At 48.2% G+C, this 13,478-nt stretch overlaps 1 protein-coding gene across 9 annotated transcripts in view; it reads right to left on the bottom strand.

The window, feature by feature from the left end:
* The window catches only part of NEO1 (neogenin 1), a 186,753-nt gene extending 180,706 nt beyond the window's left edge, over positions 1-6,047 (bottom strand). For all 9 annotated transcript variants that reach the window (XM_057421010.1, XM_057421075.1, XM_057421018.1 and 6 more), the window contains exon 1: positions 5,807-6,047. In XM_057421010.1, coding sequence (XP_057276993.1) covers positions 5,807-5,921 — 115 coding nt within the window. In that variant the 5' untranslated portion in view covers positions 5,922-6,047. The remainder of the gene's footprint in view (positions 1-5,806) is intronic.
* Between the last annotated feature and the right edge of the window lie 7,431 nt (positions 6,048-13,478).

The following is a 13,478-nucleotide window of genomic DNA, read 5'->3' as shown; positions in this document are numbered from 1 at the left end:
AACGTCAACAGATTAAAACTTGCAAATGAAGAAATTCAGCTTAAGCAGAGCATTTGAGTTGATTCTGTGGTAAGCAGTACCGAGCCAGCTGCTCCAACTACTCAACAGCAGAGAACATTCACTGCTAATGTATGCAGAAGGACGTGTTTTGAAGGGAAAAACTGCTATCCTGCAATTCACTGTTTCCTGATCAACTTACCAACTCAAGACAAGGTTTTACTGAACTCTATCAAAACTAGACTGCAAAAGGAATAGCAAAAATAAAACCTTAACATCATAGAGCATCCATAGGTTCCTTCCTAAAAAAGCCATGCTCGACCCTGGTCACATCACAATAGCGAACCAAAGCTGAACTGGGAAAGCCCAAAGACTGGCAATAAGAATCAGCAAACACCATAAAAGAATGCACAAGTCTGTATTTGGAGCCCAGCGAGCTCCCAAGCTGGAGAGCCCCTTCAGAACAGTGCCCCAAGGATTTCAGCTGTGCCAGTCTTCCTACTAACACGTCCAATCCCTTTCAGGTACCCCAAAAGATCCAGAAGCCAGGAGCAGAGTGATACTGGCCAGTCACAGTGTAAAAATATAAACTCCTTTTGCTCTGTAGCAATTTACTTCTTAATCGGATTGTTAAAGGGGCATTGAATAGTTTTCATTAAAATTAAATACTGAATCACTTTCTACACAACTCAAACATCTCGTGGCTGTTGCATACTCCAGGGAATAACCCAAACTCCAGGAAAGTTCAGCAGCAGAACCCTCCTAATTCCTCAGTTCCTTCATTCCCTTCGGTAAGGGCAGCTTTAAAATATATATATATTTATATATATATATAAAGCTATTTTAATTGATGCAAAAAGAACTTCTCATTAATTGATAGTCTGCTTATTTTGTAAAATTAAGACATTCTCTTCAGGATGAATACTAAGTGGTAAAAAAGCCATTTAAAATTAAAGCACCTAATAGACCATAATAGACCATCTAAAGCCTGGCTTTCAGATTTCCTAAAGAACTCTGCAACGACATGCATACAAATTGTGTTTATCTATTTATATGGAATTAATCAGGATTACCCCTTTCATCTTGGCAATTTAACTGGAGAACTAGATCAATAGCATCCAATCAGTAAAATATGACTGTTGTTTCACAACGCTGATACATTTTCTCTATTAAGAGCTGTTTTGCCTTTTTTTTTTAGCTCAGCAGCCTTAGAGCACTACATTTAACTGTTTGAGGCACACAGTGCAGCACGCTCAGCTCAAGTGCCACCCTCTGAATACCCGGGCCAGCATCCCTCCACCCAGCACCTAGGCTAAGCAAACACATACTGCTGCCGCAGCTGCCGGTTCCCAGCACTGCACTAAGACTTGAGGGGTTGAACACCCAGTTCTTAACATGCCTAGGGAAACACATAAACCTATTCTGTAACCAGCACTGAAGCTGAACGCATGAGAACCTGCGATCTTGGCCCTAAAGCCAGTTGAATTCTAATACTGCAGGCATCCTGCAAACTAGCTAAGCAGAAGTGGAGCAAAGCTTCCCTTCCACCAGCTGACATCTTGACAGCAGTGCAGATTCCTCATGGGAATTGAGCATTATTTAGTTATCAGCATGAATTCAGTTATACCTCCTCAAAGACAATGCAATGTGAAACTTTAAACATCCCACATATATCAAAACTGTATGCTTAGCTGAGGTAGCTATAAACATATTGTTCTGCACTTTATACACAAAATTATTTCCATGCCAAACTAGCGATGGTACAAAAATGTGCTTTCAAGCCTTGTGTCACACTCAGGCTGATGCTGCACAAGGTAAAAGATTTTATAACTTGGGAGGAAAAGCTAAGAAACACCTCACATTGCTCTTTGTGTGGCCTTCTTAAATTCCCCCTCCATTTCCATGCTCACTTAATCACCCTTCTCTTGGTGAGGCATCAAAGCTCAGTTCAGTACCTACAGAGTTGTCCAGTTTCTCTGAAAATCTTTGGTGAATGTTAATGTCTTGTCAAACACGAGGACATTTTAGCATCAGGAGTAACCAGATACTCTTATTTACATCAATAAAAATCTGTTGCGTGCGATTTCCTTACTTAAATCACACTGATAATTTAGCAGGAGATAACTAAGCCAAGTGATGAGAGTATTTGTTCACTGGTTTTCACTGCGGTAAGTATTAGGCACTGGTGTGTACACACACCTTGCAACTGTGTGCAATTAACATTTAAATTGGTAGTTTATTAGGACAGCTTCATAAGCAAGTCAAATCATTCTCTTAAACAACTCGCACTGCAAAAGCCACTTTGGCACTGACAGCCAGGGATAAGCAGCAAAGCACCACCACAGCCTCAGCAAAAAGCATCCCAAGCCAAGGATTATTAGAACAGTATTTATTCACCCTTGCAAGAAACATGCTCCAGCATCAGACCTTTCCACTGCTGCCTATTTATACGTGCCAGAAGCAGTGGTGTTGGGCTCTGTACAGCACAGGAGCTCTAAGTGGTCAAATTGCTTTTACCAGATCACACACATGAGGCTGACATATCCCAGATTTATAGGAAACAGGGACATCAACTGGAGACCTGCATTTAAGTGACTTGGGATGTAACCGAGACCTGAATATTTCTAACCTATACTTACCTTGTGATATATTTAGAAATAATCAAGTGCACACAAAATGGAAACAAATTATGACTTATGCTTCTAAGGAACCCAGACAATCTATGCTCCCATTTTCTTTACTTCTCACACTTCAGAAGCAGCATCAAAGGGGGAATGGCTTGAACCTGCCAGAGGGGAGACTGAGATGAGCTCTTAGGCAGAAGCTCTTCCCTGTGAGGGTGCTGAGGCGCTGGCACAGGGTGCCCAGAGAAGCTGTGGCTGCCCCATCCCTGGCAGTGTTCAAGGCCAGGTTGGACACAGGGGCTTGGAGCAAGCTGCTCTAGTGGAAGGTGTCCCTGCCCGTGGCAGGGGTTGGGAATGGATGAGCTTTAAGGTCCCTTCAACCCAAACCAGTCTGGGATTCTATGATAGAACAGCACACACTGCACCAATGATCTGTAATCATGTGGCTAAACACACCTGTGCAGTTCTGAGTCTCACACAGCTTTCATGCCCAGTTTCTAACTACATTTGATCACGAACTTCCAAAACTGCCAGTTTATCCTGTAACACCAAAATACATGTTGATTCTGAGGACTTCACAAATACCAGGGAGAGACAGAACAAAACTCCCACTTCTGCATAATCTACCTTGCAATCTTAATGGTGTGCATAGGTTATCACAGCTTTCCTATCAAAAATTAAAAGGGGACACCAACTTCAATCATATACTTACTAATGCAAAACTGTACAAATCAAAATTGTGGTGAGTTTTGAACAGTTAACAGGAGGCAGGATTTAGCTTAATTTGGTCCTTCTCTACTACCGATTTTCTTGGGTTTATTCCCTTAGCTAAGTGAAATATTGTCCCCATTCTAACATCAGTAGCTCATTTTACCTTACTTGCAAAGCAACCAACCAGTCTAGAAAACACACTGATGTTTATATGGAAAAATAAATGAAGTTAAACACTTTTTTCCCCAAAAATAATTCAGCTGCTCTCTTTTCTTCTTCAGAGAGCAATGACTGGTTATTTACAGATGGAATCAAATGTCACCCAAACATACACAGCTACATAGAGAGAATATGGGCTTCCAAATCTATCATTTCTGCTCATTTAGGTCCCCTTCACCAACACCAAAATTAACATTTTTTTCTTCTTGGCATTAAAAACCCTACCATTCCAGACACAGCAAGCAGCAGAGCAGTCTGGACAAGCAGAGACACAAGTTGTGCAGCTCAACTCCAGATAGACCTAGACACTGGGAGTTCCTCTGCCTCTCCAGCCCTTTACACCAACCCAACAAGCCTCTTCTGAGCATGCTAAAGAGATCAAGCTCCATACATGACACAGGACAGAAGGCAGCACTGTCACACTTGAATCTCAAACACAAAGGGGATTACCTTCATGCTTGATGTGAAGTATCTGTACCACACTCCCTCCTCTCCTACAAGCAAAGGAGGACTTGAGTGTCCCTCTCCCACCTGCCAAATATGAAAGTATGTGGAACATCCTCCAATTAAGAAAAAACATGAATATTCAGGTGGAAAACAGTACAAATGCAAATGGAGTTCATCATTATGCATGAAGGATCTTATCCTCATTAAGACTACCAATCAAGAAAGCCTCTCCCTCTAAACAACCAGTACCAACACCCTCAGGGTGAGGGAAAGCCTGGCATCTGGTCCTCACCGGAGAAGAAACAGGGCAAGACCCATTGACGTGTCACAAAACAGAAAGAGGAGAGAGTAGGAGCTCACCAACTCCAACTTCCAAGGCCTCCATAAGGAAGCTTCCGAATTCCCGCTCTGATAAACAGTCACCTTCAACAAAGGTTTTATGTCCCATATTTTAGCATATCACTTCCCCTTTGCTGACTTAATTCCCACATTTGACTTCAACAGCTAGAACCTCACCTATCAATCTGAATTCCTCAACCATAAAGCATTTTTTAACGTAGCAAAGAGCAACCAACCCAATAACTACAGAGAGCTCTCCACAGAGCAGCGAGTACTGAAAAAGACCTCACACATCAAGAAGTAACCTACCTATTACACACATGCAGTAGATCCTTGAGTCCAAGTACAATACTTTCTAAAATACAAAAGAATAACTGCTGCAGACCTGGAAACTGCAAAGCCTGTACAGTGTAACAGAATAAACACATCCCCTGTCAACAGGAGTCAGCGTACCTGGCTGCATCAGCAGTATTCCTAGGTGAGGACTATCACAGACATTACTGTGTGATTTGGAACAAGACAATTACACCATTTAATAGCAGAGTTTAACCAGTCTCACTTTTCCACCAAGATAAAAACCACTCATTTGAGCAGCGTTTTCCAAATCCCACTTGCAACGAGCTTGCTTTTAAACTATCAGGATGCAGCCTACAGGGGAGGATCTGAAAAGAAAACCTAGCATTCAGCATTCAAGAGCAGGTTTTCTTCTCAGCTCTCTACTAGTTTGTTGCTGACAAGGGGAAAAATAACAAGTTACTTTTCAAAGTCAGTATTTTGCAAAATGTGCAGACAACACCACTGCAAACCTGGGGAACCTTCCATGGTTTAACAGCCTTTTACAAGAGCGTGTTCAGAAAGCTTCCTCATGCACACCCCGTGCTTCATTCACCTGGATGAGATTACGTTTTCCGTAGCCTATAAAGAACCGGGATTCAATAACGGATCGTTAGAGGTAACAATGGTAAAAGGTGTGAGAACGACAGCGGCTGAACCGCTGCCAGACCGCTCATTTCTGGGCTATTGCGGCGCAGCTTCCAGTCAAGTTCCGCTCTCTCCACAGGTTGCCCGACACCTCCTCTCCGGTAAGGGGTCCCTACCGGTTCCAGTAACACCGGCCGGGTCTTCCGAGCCCAGAGCGAGCCCGTTGGAGCTCGCACTCGTCCCAGGTGAGCTCCCGGCCGCAGAGCACGGAGGGCAGGTGACTCGCTCCAGCGTTCACGCGGCGGTAACCGGGTTCAGGTGCCTCCCGCTCCCCCCCGCTCCGCGCCAGCGGTGACCGCCCGCTTGCGGAGGCAGCAGTGGCCTCTGCTGGTGCGCGCACCGCGCCGAGCCGAGCCCACACCGTCCGACCGCAGCCCCGCGCCGCCGGGACCCGCTCGGACCGGCACCGCCCCCCCACCGCGACGGCTCGCACCCCCTCAGGGCCCCCCCCCCCGCCACCGCTGACAGGGTCTCGCCCAGCCCCTCACCTGTGAGGAGGCTCTGGGAGCCGCTCCGAGCGGCGGCGCCGGCCGGGTCCGGCTGCCCGAGGAGGAGGGCGATCCAGAGGGAGCCGAGGAGCCGCCGGGCTCTCCCCGCCGCCATCGCTCCGCTCCCCGCGCCCGGCAGCCGGGCACCCAGCGCCAGCCCCTCCCCCGGGGGGGGGGCTCCTCCTGCCCGCTCCGCCGGCCGGGGCGCGCTCCTCCGCCGAGCCCCTGCGGCACCCCCGAGGCGGCGGCGCTGGGCGGGCGGCGGGGCTCCCTCAGCCGCCGCGCTGAGCAGCGGGGGTGGCGCGGGCGGTCAGTCCATGGCGGGCCGGTCCCGCTCCCAGCGCCGCCGCCGCCTCGCACGGAGCCTGAGGGGCGCCCGCCGCGCGCCCCGCCCCTCACCGCCTCCCGCCCACACCCCCCCTCCCCCGCCCCGCCCCGCCGCGCGCATGCGCCCCGCCGCTCCCCTCCCCTCCCCCCCCCGGCCCCGGCGCGCGCGCCGCTCCCGCCGCCGACCCTCGCGCCAGGTGTGCGCGCGCGCCCGCCGGTGACACCAGCGCGCATGCGCGGAGGGAGGCGGGAGCCGGCGCTGAGGAGCGGGAAGCCCTCGCTCAGCCCCTGAGGGGGCTCCGGGGCGGGCGCGGCTTCGGCTTGGGGTCCGTGCCCGTGCCCGTGCCCGTGCCCGTGCCCGTGCCCGTGCCCGTGCCCGTGCCCGTGCCCGTGCCCCCGGCGGCGGTGCCCACTGCCATGACCGCGTGTTGCCCCCGCGTAGCCGGAGCCCTGCGCACATCCGCAGGTGTGGCCGCGCACGGGGTCGCAGAGCGGGGTCCGTGCGGGCGCAGCGGGGCGCGCTGGGCAGTGTGGTGCCGGGGTCCGGCGGCGATCGGGCCTCCGGAGCTGCCGAGAGCAGGGAAACCTCACTGACCCCGTGAAAATAACCTGCGGGACCTTGTTCGGTGTGTGTGGGGAGCGGAGGTCCCCGCTGCTCCGCGCTGACTGCGGCCTTCACAACGAGCCTCTTTCTCAACAAGCCAGAGGATAAATAACTGTGAGGAAAAGACCAAACGTACTTCGAAAAGGCAAATGAAATGTTTCCATCCTCCTGGGGGTAATTAGTTTTATACAGCATTTGCCATTCAAATCCAGATCGTTTGAATGCTGCAGCATCACCAGCCGAGTTCACTCTTGCCGCTGGGTGCTGTATCCTGACAGAGGACACAAAAACGGCTATAAACGTACACTCCCCCTTCATTAATCATGTGAAGTGTACCCTGATATTTTTTCCATCTCAGTTTGTTGCCCACTAAATTACATTGTTACTATGTGCCCGCTATCCTCACTCATTTTATTATTGACTAATTGAATTGTCTCTTTCCAGTACATTAATTACATAGGACTCCAGAAGCAGTAACCACGAGATAAGTGAACCCGTGGGGCACTGCAGGAGGTGAAACACGGGTCCATCCGCCAAAATGGGTGATTGTGTTGCAAAATGGTTTAAAACTAGTTTAAAATCACTTGTTTCCGAAAGAAACAGGCCTCTGCCGTGGTAGTGAGACTCCTGCTAAGGCAGAAAGGAAGGATTTCAGGGACATTCACCTTGCTACGCTCCGTGCCTGTGGCGACAGAGTCCTGCTTGGTGCAGATGCCTCTCTATTCCCATGAAATTACCCCTGATCCAGCGGGATTTGCAGTGGGGCAGACGCTGACACATTCTGCAGGGCACCAAACGCAGGTGTGCGTGCACAGACTCCACGACACGCAGGACTGATGCACCATCGCCGTGAGCCCAAGCTCTCAGCCCATACAGGTGTCTGGAGTGCTTCTCATGGTGAAACTTCATTATTCTGTAGTTCTGCTGTCAGGAAACAGGGGTTTTGTCCTCCACTAAAAATATCCCGGAGCGTTTTCTCAAGGATGAGTAATTACCTCCTCAGAAGGATGTTTGGGTTTCGCCGTATTATGCTTGCCGAGCTCCGCGGATATCTGATATGCCAGAAGGATTACCAGGAAAGAACTGTAATTTATACAGAAGGTTGAAGCACTGATTAAAAGGCAGGGCTGGTGGCATAACTCCTATTAAAGCTGGTTAGCAATTCCCACCATAAAATCCTACCTTCAGTCACTGTTAATAGTGCCAGACTAACCACTGTGCTGAAATTTAAGCATCTTAAATCCACCCCTCGGGTTAAATTATAAACGTTTCTTCTTTCATTCCTTCTGTCTGGGATCTTGGATTCTGAAAACAAGGTCACTTTGTGAGAGGTGTTCCCTCAAAATCCACCATGGAAAACCCGCCTGAGGATCCTCTTTGTGCTCAGTGGGGGGCTTACCAGCACATCACAGCCCAAGCCTGTGGGAGTCAGAGCTGGACCTGCAGTTCCAGTTCCCGACTGCTCCAGACCATGCCAAGCCTCGGAAGGCAGGAAGGGCAAGCAAGGAACCCGTCCTTCCAGTCCTCTTGGGAAACACTGAGCAGAAAGCTCCCTGAATAACATGGGATGGGGACAAGAACTGGCTCCAGGACGAGTAAGTTGGCAGGCACAAAGGGCCTGGAGAAAGACATGTTCTCCACAGCAGTGAAAGGGAACAGGGAGTTGGAAGAGGAAACTGGGTCTGCCTGAGGGAGGGATAAAGCAAAGCCCACATGCAAGAGTCTGGAGGCCAACCTTCTGTGGGAGAAGACTGCCGGGAGAAGGATGTGCAGCCCAGGCGGAGTGGGAGTTATCTGTTTTCTGGCTACGGGCTGAAGGAGAACTTGCTGGGCAAAAGGGATCAGGCAGGAGAGCTGGAGCAGGGCAAGGGAGGAGGATGTGGGACCCTGAGGGGATGTGTGGGATGCAGCAAGGGTACCAAGAAAAGGGAATTCTGTAGAGATAGCAATGTAGAAATGGAAACATTTCAGGGACAGACTGCAATGGGTCAGACTGAGGAAAGGAGGCAGAGCAGAAAGCTGAGGATTTAGGAACGGGAATGAAGAGCACCTGGAAAACTCCCATGTCTCTACTGGCAGCAAGTGTCTGAAATACACTGAGAACATACCTCATCCTCTCCAAGTGCTGGACCTCATACAAGCTATTCTGTTCCTCATACAGGATAAGTTTCCATGCTGCTGCTGGCCTACATCAATGGCAACACAGGATTAAATTGCTGGGGTTTTTGGTTACCTCTGAATGGGGGAGAAACACACATGTATTAAACCAACAATAATTAGGCTACAAAGTAAAACACTCCCAACTTACGAAGTGACCAGAATAAAGGCTGCCAGTGCTCAGACACTGAACCAAGGTCAAGGTAAGTGCCTGAGCAACTTCCACTTCATGTACTCTAAAACTGAGATGTAGGAATTTCATGTACCCTCTGACTAACTGTGGGGAAGGCGAGTGCAGCACTGCAGCGAGGTGGGTACCTGCTGCTCCAGGAGGTGCCTTCAGCCTCAGAGCTCCTGCAGGATGCACAGCACAGTGCTCAAACCAGAGACTTGACAGGGCTGCACTAATTGTGCAGGCTTCACTTCCGAGGTGCCTGGTTTGACATTTTGAAGTCTGATTTGCAGAAGTGAAGAGCACTTGCAGATACATCAGCAGTGAGTGAGAATTTATTCAACTTTTGACTAAATCAGATGCTTTGCCATGTTATATTTTCTGACAAAACCAGGCCATGAGTATTTCTAATTGGATAGCTAAAATTAAAAGATACATTTTTTAGTATTCTGCCTGTATGCCTAAGTTCCTCATCTGTAAAATAATGCTCACACCAGTTCTCACAACACTACTGAGAAAATGAATTGGAGTTTGTGAAGCACTCGGATACCATAGTGACAAGTACCATGGAAAAACCCAGGAGGAAATGAATAAATCTGTCTTTAGAACAATATTTGACTAGTGTGCAGTAAATAAAGCACAGGCCACACAGTGAACAGTGACGAGAAAATACAATTATTACTTAGTACAGTCTATTGTGTACAATGAGGGAGGCCGGGAACAGCGTGTGATCTAATTACAATTAAGTAGTGGCTCATGATGCAAATGCACAAAGGGGACAAATTAATGTCGGCACTTCTAAACTTTTACATTCTTGATTTAAACAAAACTAGCCACTTTTAGGCTGCAAATGTGTGATATACGGGTACAAATCGTTCCCTCACCCTTTAATAGTCAGAGATACTCTATTTACCTCGTCTACCGCAGCCACTGTTCAGTGGGAAAAGTAGTTTTCTCCTCTTGCAGATCTCTCAGCCTTACAGCCAAGATTTAATGCTGTCATTCACACGTTGACATCCTGCAGTTCTCAAGTCAACATTTGCCTTCTTTGGGAGTGTGTGCATGGTCATTGTGTGGACAAACGGTATTTCCCAGAGAGGGATGCCGAGGAAGACCTTAATGACAGCAACTAAAGTTTTGTCTTGTGCTTGAGGTGCTTTGTGTTTCAAACCAGCTATTGGGTTTGGTGCAGTTCTTATGGAGCAATGACAGCTTCACTGATCTGCTGCGACTCCTCTGTCCTGAGGCTAGAACTGACTCCTGCTGAGATTTGGAGCCACTTCAGAGCTGCTGTAAATTGCATGGGATTATCTGTTGCCCACAAGAAGGGTGATGAAATTAGGATTCAATTGTTCAGTGGTGCTCTGGTTATGGCCAATTTTCTGATCACAATTTCTCTGTTGCTTAGCGGGATGCAAGGTGACACTGAATCATTGCACCAATTTATTGTTATCCAGAGGATTTTCCATCGCTGGGCATCCTCTAGCAGCTGGTTAAGGCAGGTTTGGGATAAGAAGGGGCTGCAGTACAAATAAAGACCTGGCTCATAAAATTGAAGAGTTACAGCTGTGAGATACCTTCAGTTTAACCCGCTGACCTGCTTCCATTGTGTGTGAGGCACCAGCTACATCCACTGATGACTCCTGGCAGTGATGACCTGTCTGATGGTTCCTACATAGGTCTCCATGCCAATTCCAGCACCATAATGCCAGGAAGGTGCATATCTTTCATCATTCAGGAGGGCCTAGATTCTCCTTTTACCATTCATTTTTCACGTTTATTGCTCCTCAACAGATTCAGGGAGGGCCATAGATGGAGCCAGACCTTCCAATAACTAAGGTTAGTTCCCTGGCAAGTTTGAGAGCAAGAAGGAGCTCCTTGGCTTGAGTCAGTGGTGAAGAGAGTCTGAAACACGAGCAGAGCAGTTGGTGTGAAATGCTTTTAAAGGCTTCAGTTGCTGAGCAGAGGGAGCTGTTGAGGTTTAATCCAGTGTTTGTTTATTTAGGGATTTCAGATGTAGATAGAGGGAACCTAGAATCCAAAAGGCAGGGATTACTGCATCCAATCCACACTTGAAGGGAAAAGAATAATTTAATTGTTATCAGCATGTGCATAACAACATGGGCTATGGCTGTCTGGGCATTCAGGAGAGAAATGCAGGTAACCCCAAGGGGAAAGCCTGATGTTATTGCAGTCAACTGGATTTTTCCATCCATTAAACCAGTGTGAGATTTCATCTCTGGAAGCCTGTCATGGGATGACACTGTGCCACAGGCATTCACATTGTTATCAGTGGCACTTAGTTTGGCATTTTTCTCTGTTTTGGTGGCTGTCATATTGCCTTTGTTCTCAGACGAGACCATTACTGGAGACAAACTGATAATGGAGTCTCCACTCCTCTTCCCCACCTTCAATGCCACTTCTCACTGGGGCACTGTAACCCATCTTTGGCTGCAAGACTTTGTTGCTTATCCAGTAAGAGAAGAGGCAGATGATCCATGCCCTCTCGTGTGAACAGGATCAGCCTCCTCTACAGCTTAAAAAACACATAAGCCAAATGAGGATTCCAGGTGGTGTTTATCCCAAAGCACTTCCAACAATCCCACAGGAATGTTAATTACTGACACCAACAATCTTGTTCTCATTCATATAATGGGAGTGCCTAAAGGTCTTACCTGACATTGGGTCCTATTGTATTAGACGTGGTAGGATCACACACTAAAAGCAAGTCCTTTCCCCAGAGAAGGTCAGCCTGGCAGGAAGGCTGAAGGAGGTCAGAAGCAGGGAGAGGTGGTGTGAGTCACCAAAGGGAGCACAGCAGGTCCACACTTCACATCTCCTGAGTCCAGCAGCTGCACTGCTGTGTAAACACTACCCCATTTGCTCCTGGTGCTGGTGCCAGCCAAGGCAGGGAAAGGAGACTGCAGTGGTGTGAGAGCAATTCCAAACGGAGAGTAAAAACACGGGGAGGAGAAAGGCTAAAAACAAGAAGAAGAGAATTGACAGAACATGGAAACAGTCATTGCCTCTGGGCTTGGGGAATCAAGGAAACTATCTCAGACCAGCAACAGAGGATGCCTGGAAAATATACAGCCCATTGCTCCTGGTTATCCCAGCACACTTTACAGATACCAGTTAAACCTGCCCTCTGCCCAGGATGGCAGGTCACTAGCACAACCCTGTCACTTTGGGTTTTGGTTCCCTGATAGGTACAGCTGATGTCTTGGGTCATATGGCTGGAATCCTTCATTTCCCCTGTTCTTGGCACAGTTGCTCCCTGCTTCACTTCTCCCCACGTGCAGCCCGTACCCCCTGCACTCACACAAGAGGCTAAGGCATGCCTCCCGGTGGCTTCCCGCTGCTATCTCTCTCAGCTCTGGAAGCCATTCACTGCTCAGGGGGCTCATCACCTGCCCCTGCGGAGTCCTGCGAGTGGGAAGACAAAGCCATGTTACAAATGGAGGAAGCCTCATGCATCAAATTGGGACTAGACAGATCCCACTGTTGGGTCAGCACCTACAACTCCCACAAGTGCTGTCACTGGTCAGTCATGTCTGGTTTGTATCTCAAGCTGTTTACTGCTTTAGGTGTTCAAAACTGAATATACATATTTAATGCTTCTGGGAGCCCTAAGTCACCTCTGCTTTAAATGGCAGATACTGGAGGCACAGAGTTGTTTTAGAACCTTCTGACAGAATAGTAAACATGAACAAAATAACATTAGTCCAATAATTTAACAGTTCAAAACCAGAGGCACCCATCATTGCTATGATGTAGTGAAGACAGGGACAATGATCTGCAGCAATGGGAAAAAATATGGACACTGGACAACAGGCTGGGACAGGGACAGAGTCCTGTTTGCTGGAATGAGCAATTATCTTGTTCATACACATCTCACAGTCCTTTAGTTTTGGGTCTGCTTCCTCCTGCTGGAATGCTCCTTAAGACCTCATCACCCCTTCAGATGCTGCGAAGGAATTTCCTATAAATATAGTGGGGTTTTCATGGAAAAAAATACTGGACTTCATTTTTACCATGTCACTTGAAAGAGGTACAAGCTCAAAGAGTTGTAGAATGAAACTTCATAGCAGGTCTTCAGGTTCATGCATCAGGTACATTGCAGACCTTACTGTGCAGCTTTAGATGTCAATTTATCCATGCATTAAAGTGCAGAGACCCAATCTGACTCGATCCATTAAATTCAACAGCTCATTACCAATGCCATAAAGCAACAGATCCAAGCCTTCGTTTACACAAGGTCTCTACTCCTCAGGCTCATCAGGTGCCACTGAAGGATGCCTGGAGTCCTGGAGGACTCACCTTTTGCCATAGACCTCCTGCCACACGATCTGTGCACCATGACCACGGTGTCTCTCAAAGCACCTTCCCACCAAGGAGGGCAGGGGGTCCTG

Source organism: Pezoporus wallicus, unplaced genomic scaffold, assembly GCF_028554395.1.
Source record: "Pezoporus wallicus isolate ANWC-B61680 ecotype Strahan unplaced genomic scaffold, APGP_CSIRO_Pwel_v1 contig_7731, whole genome shotgun sequence".
NCBI classification, from domain to species: Eukaryota; Metazoa; Chordata; class Aves; order Psittaciformes; family Psittacidae; genus Pezoporus; species Pezoporus wallicus.
The sequence above is the reverse complement of the archived record's forward strand: the minus strand, read 5'-3'. Positions and strand labels throughout refer to the sequence as shown.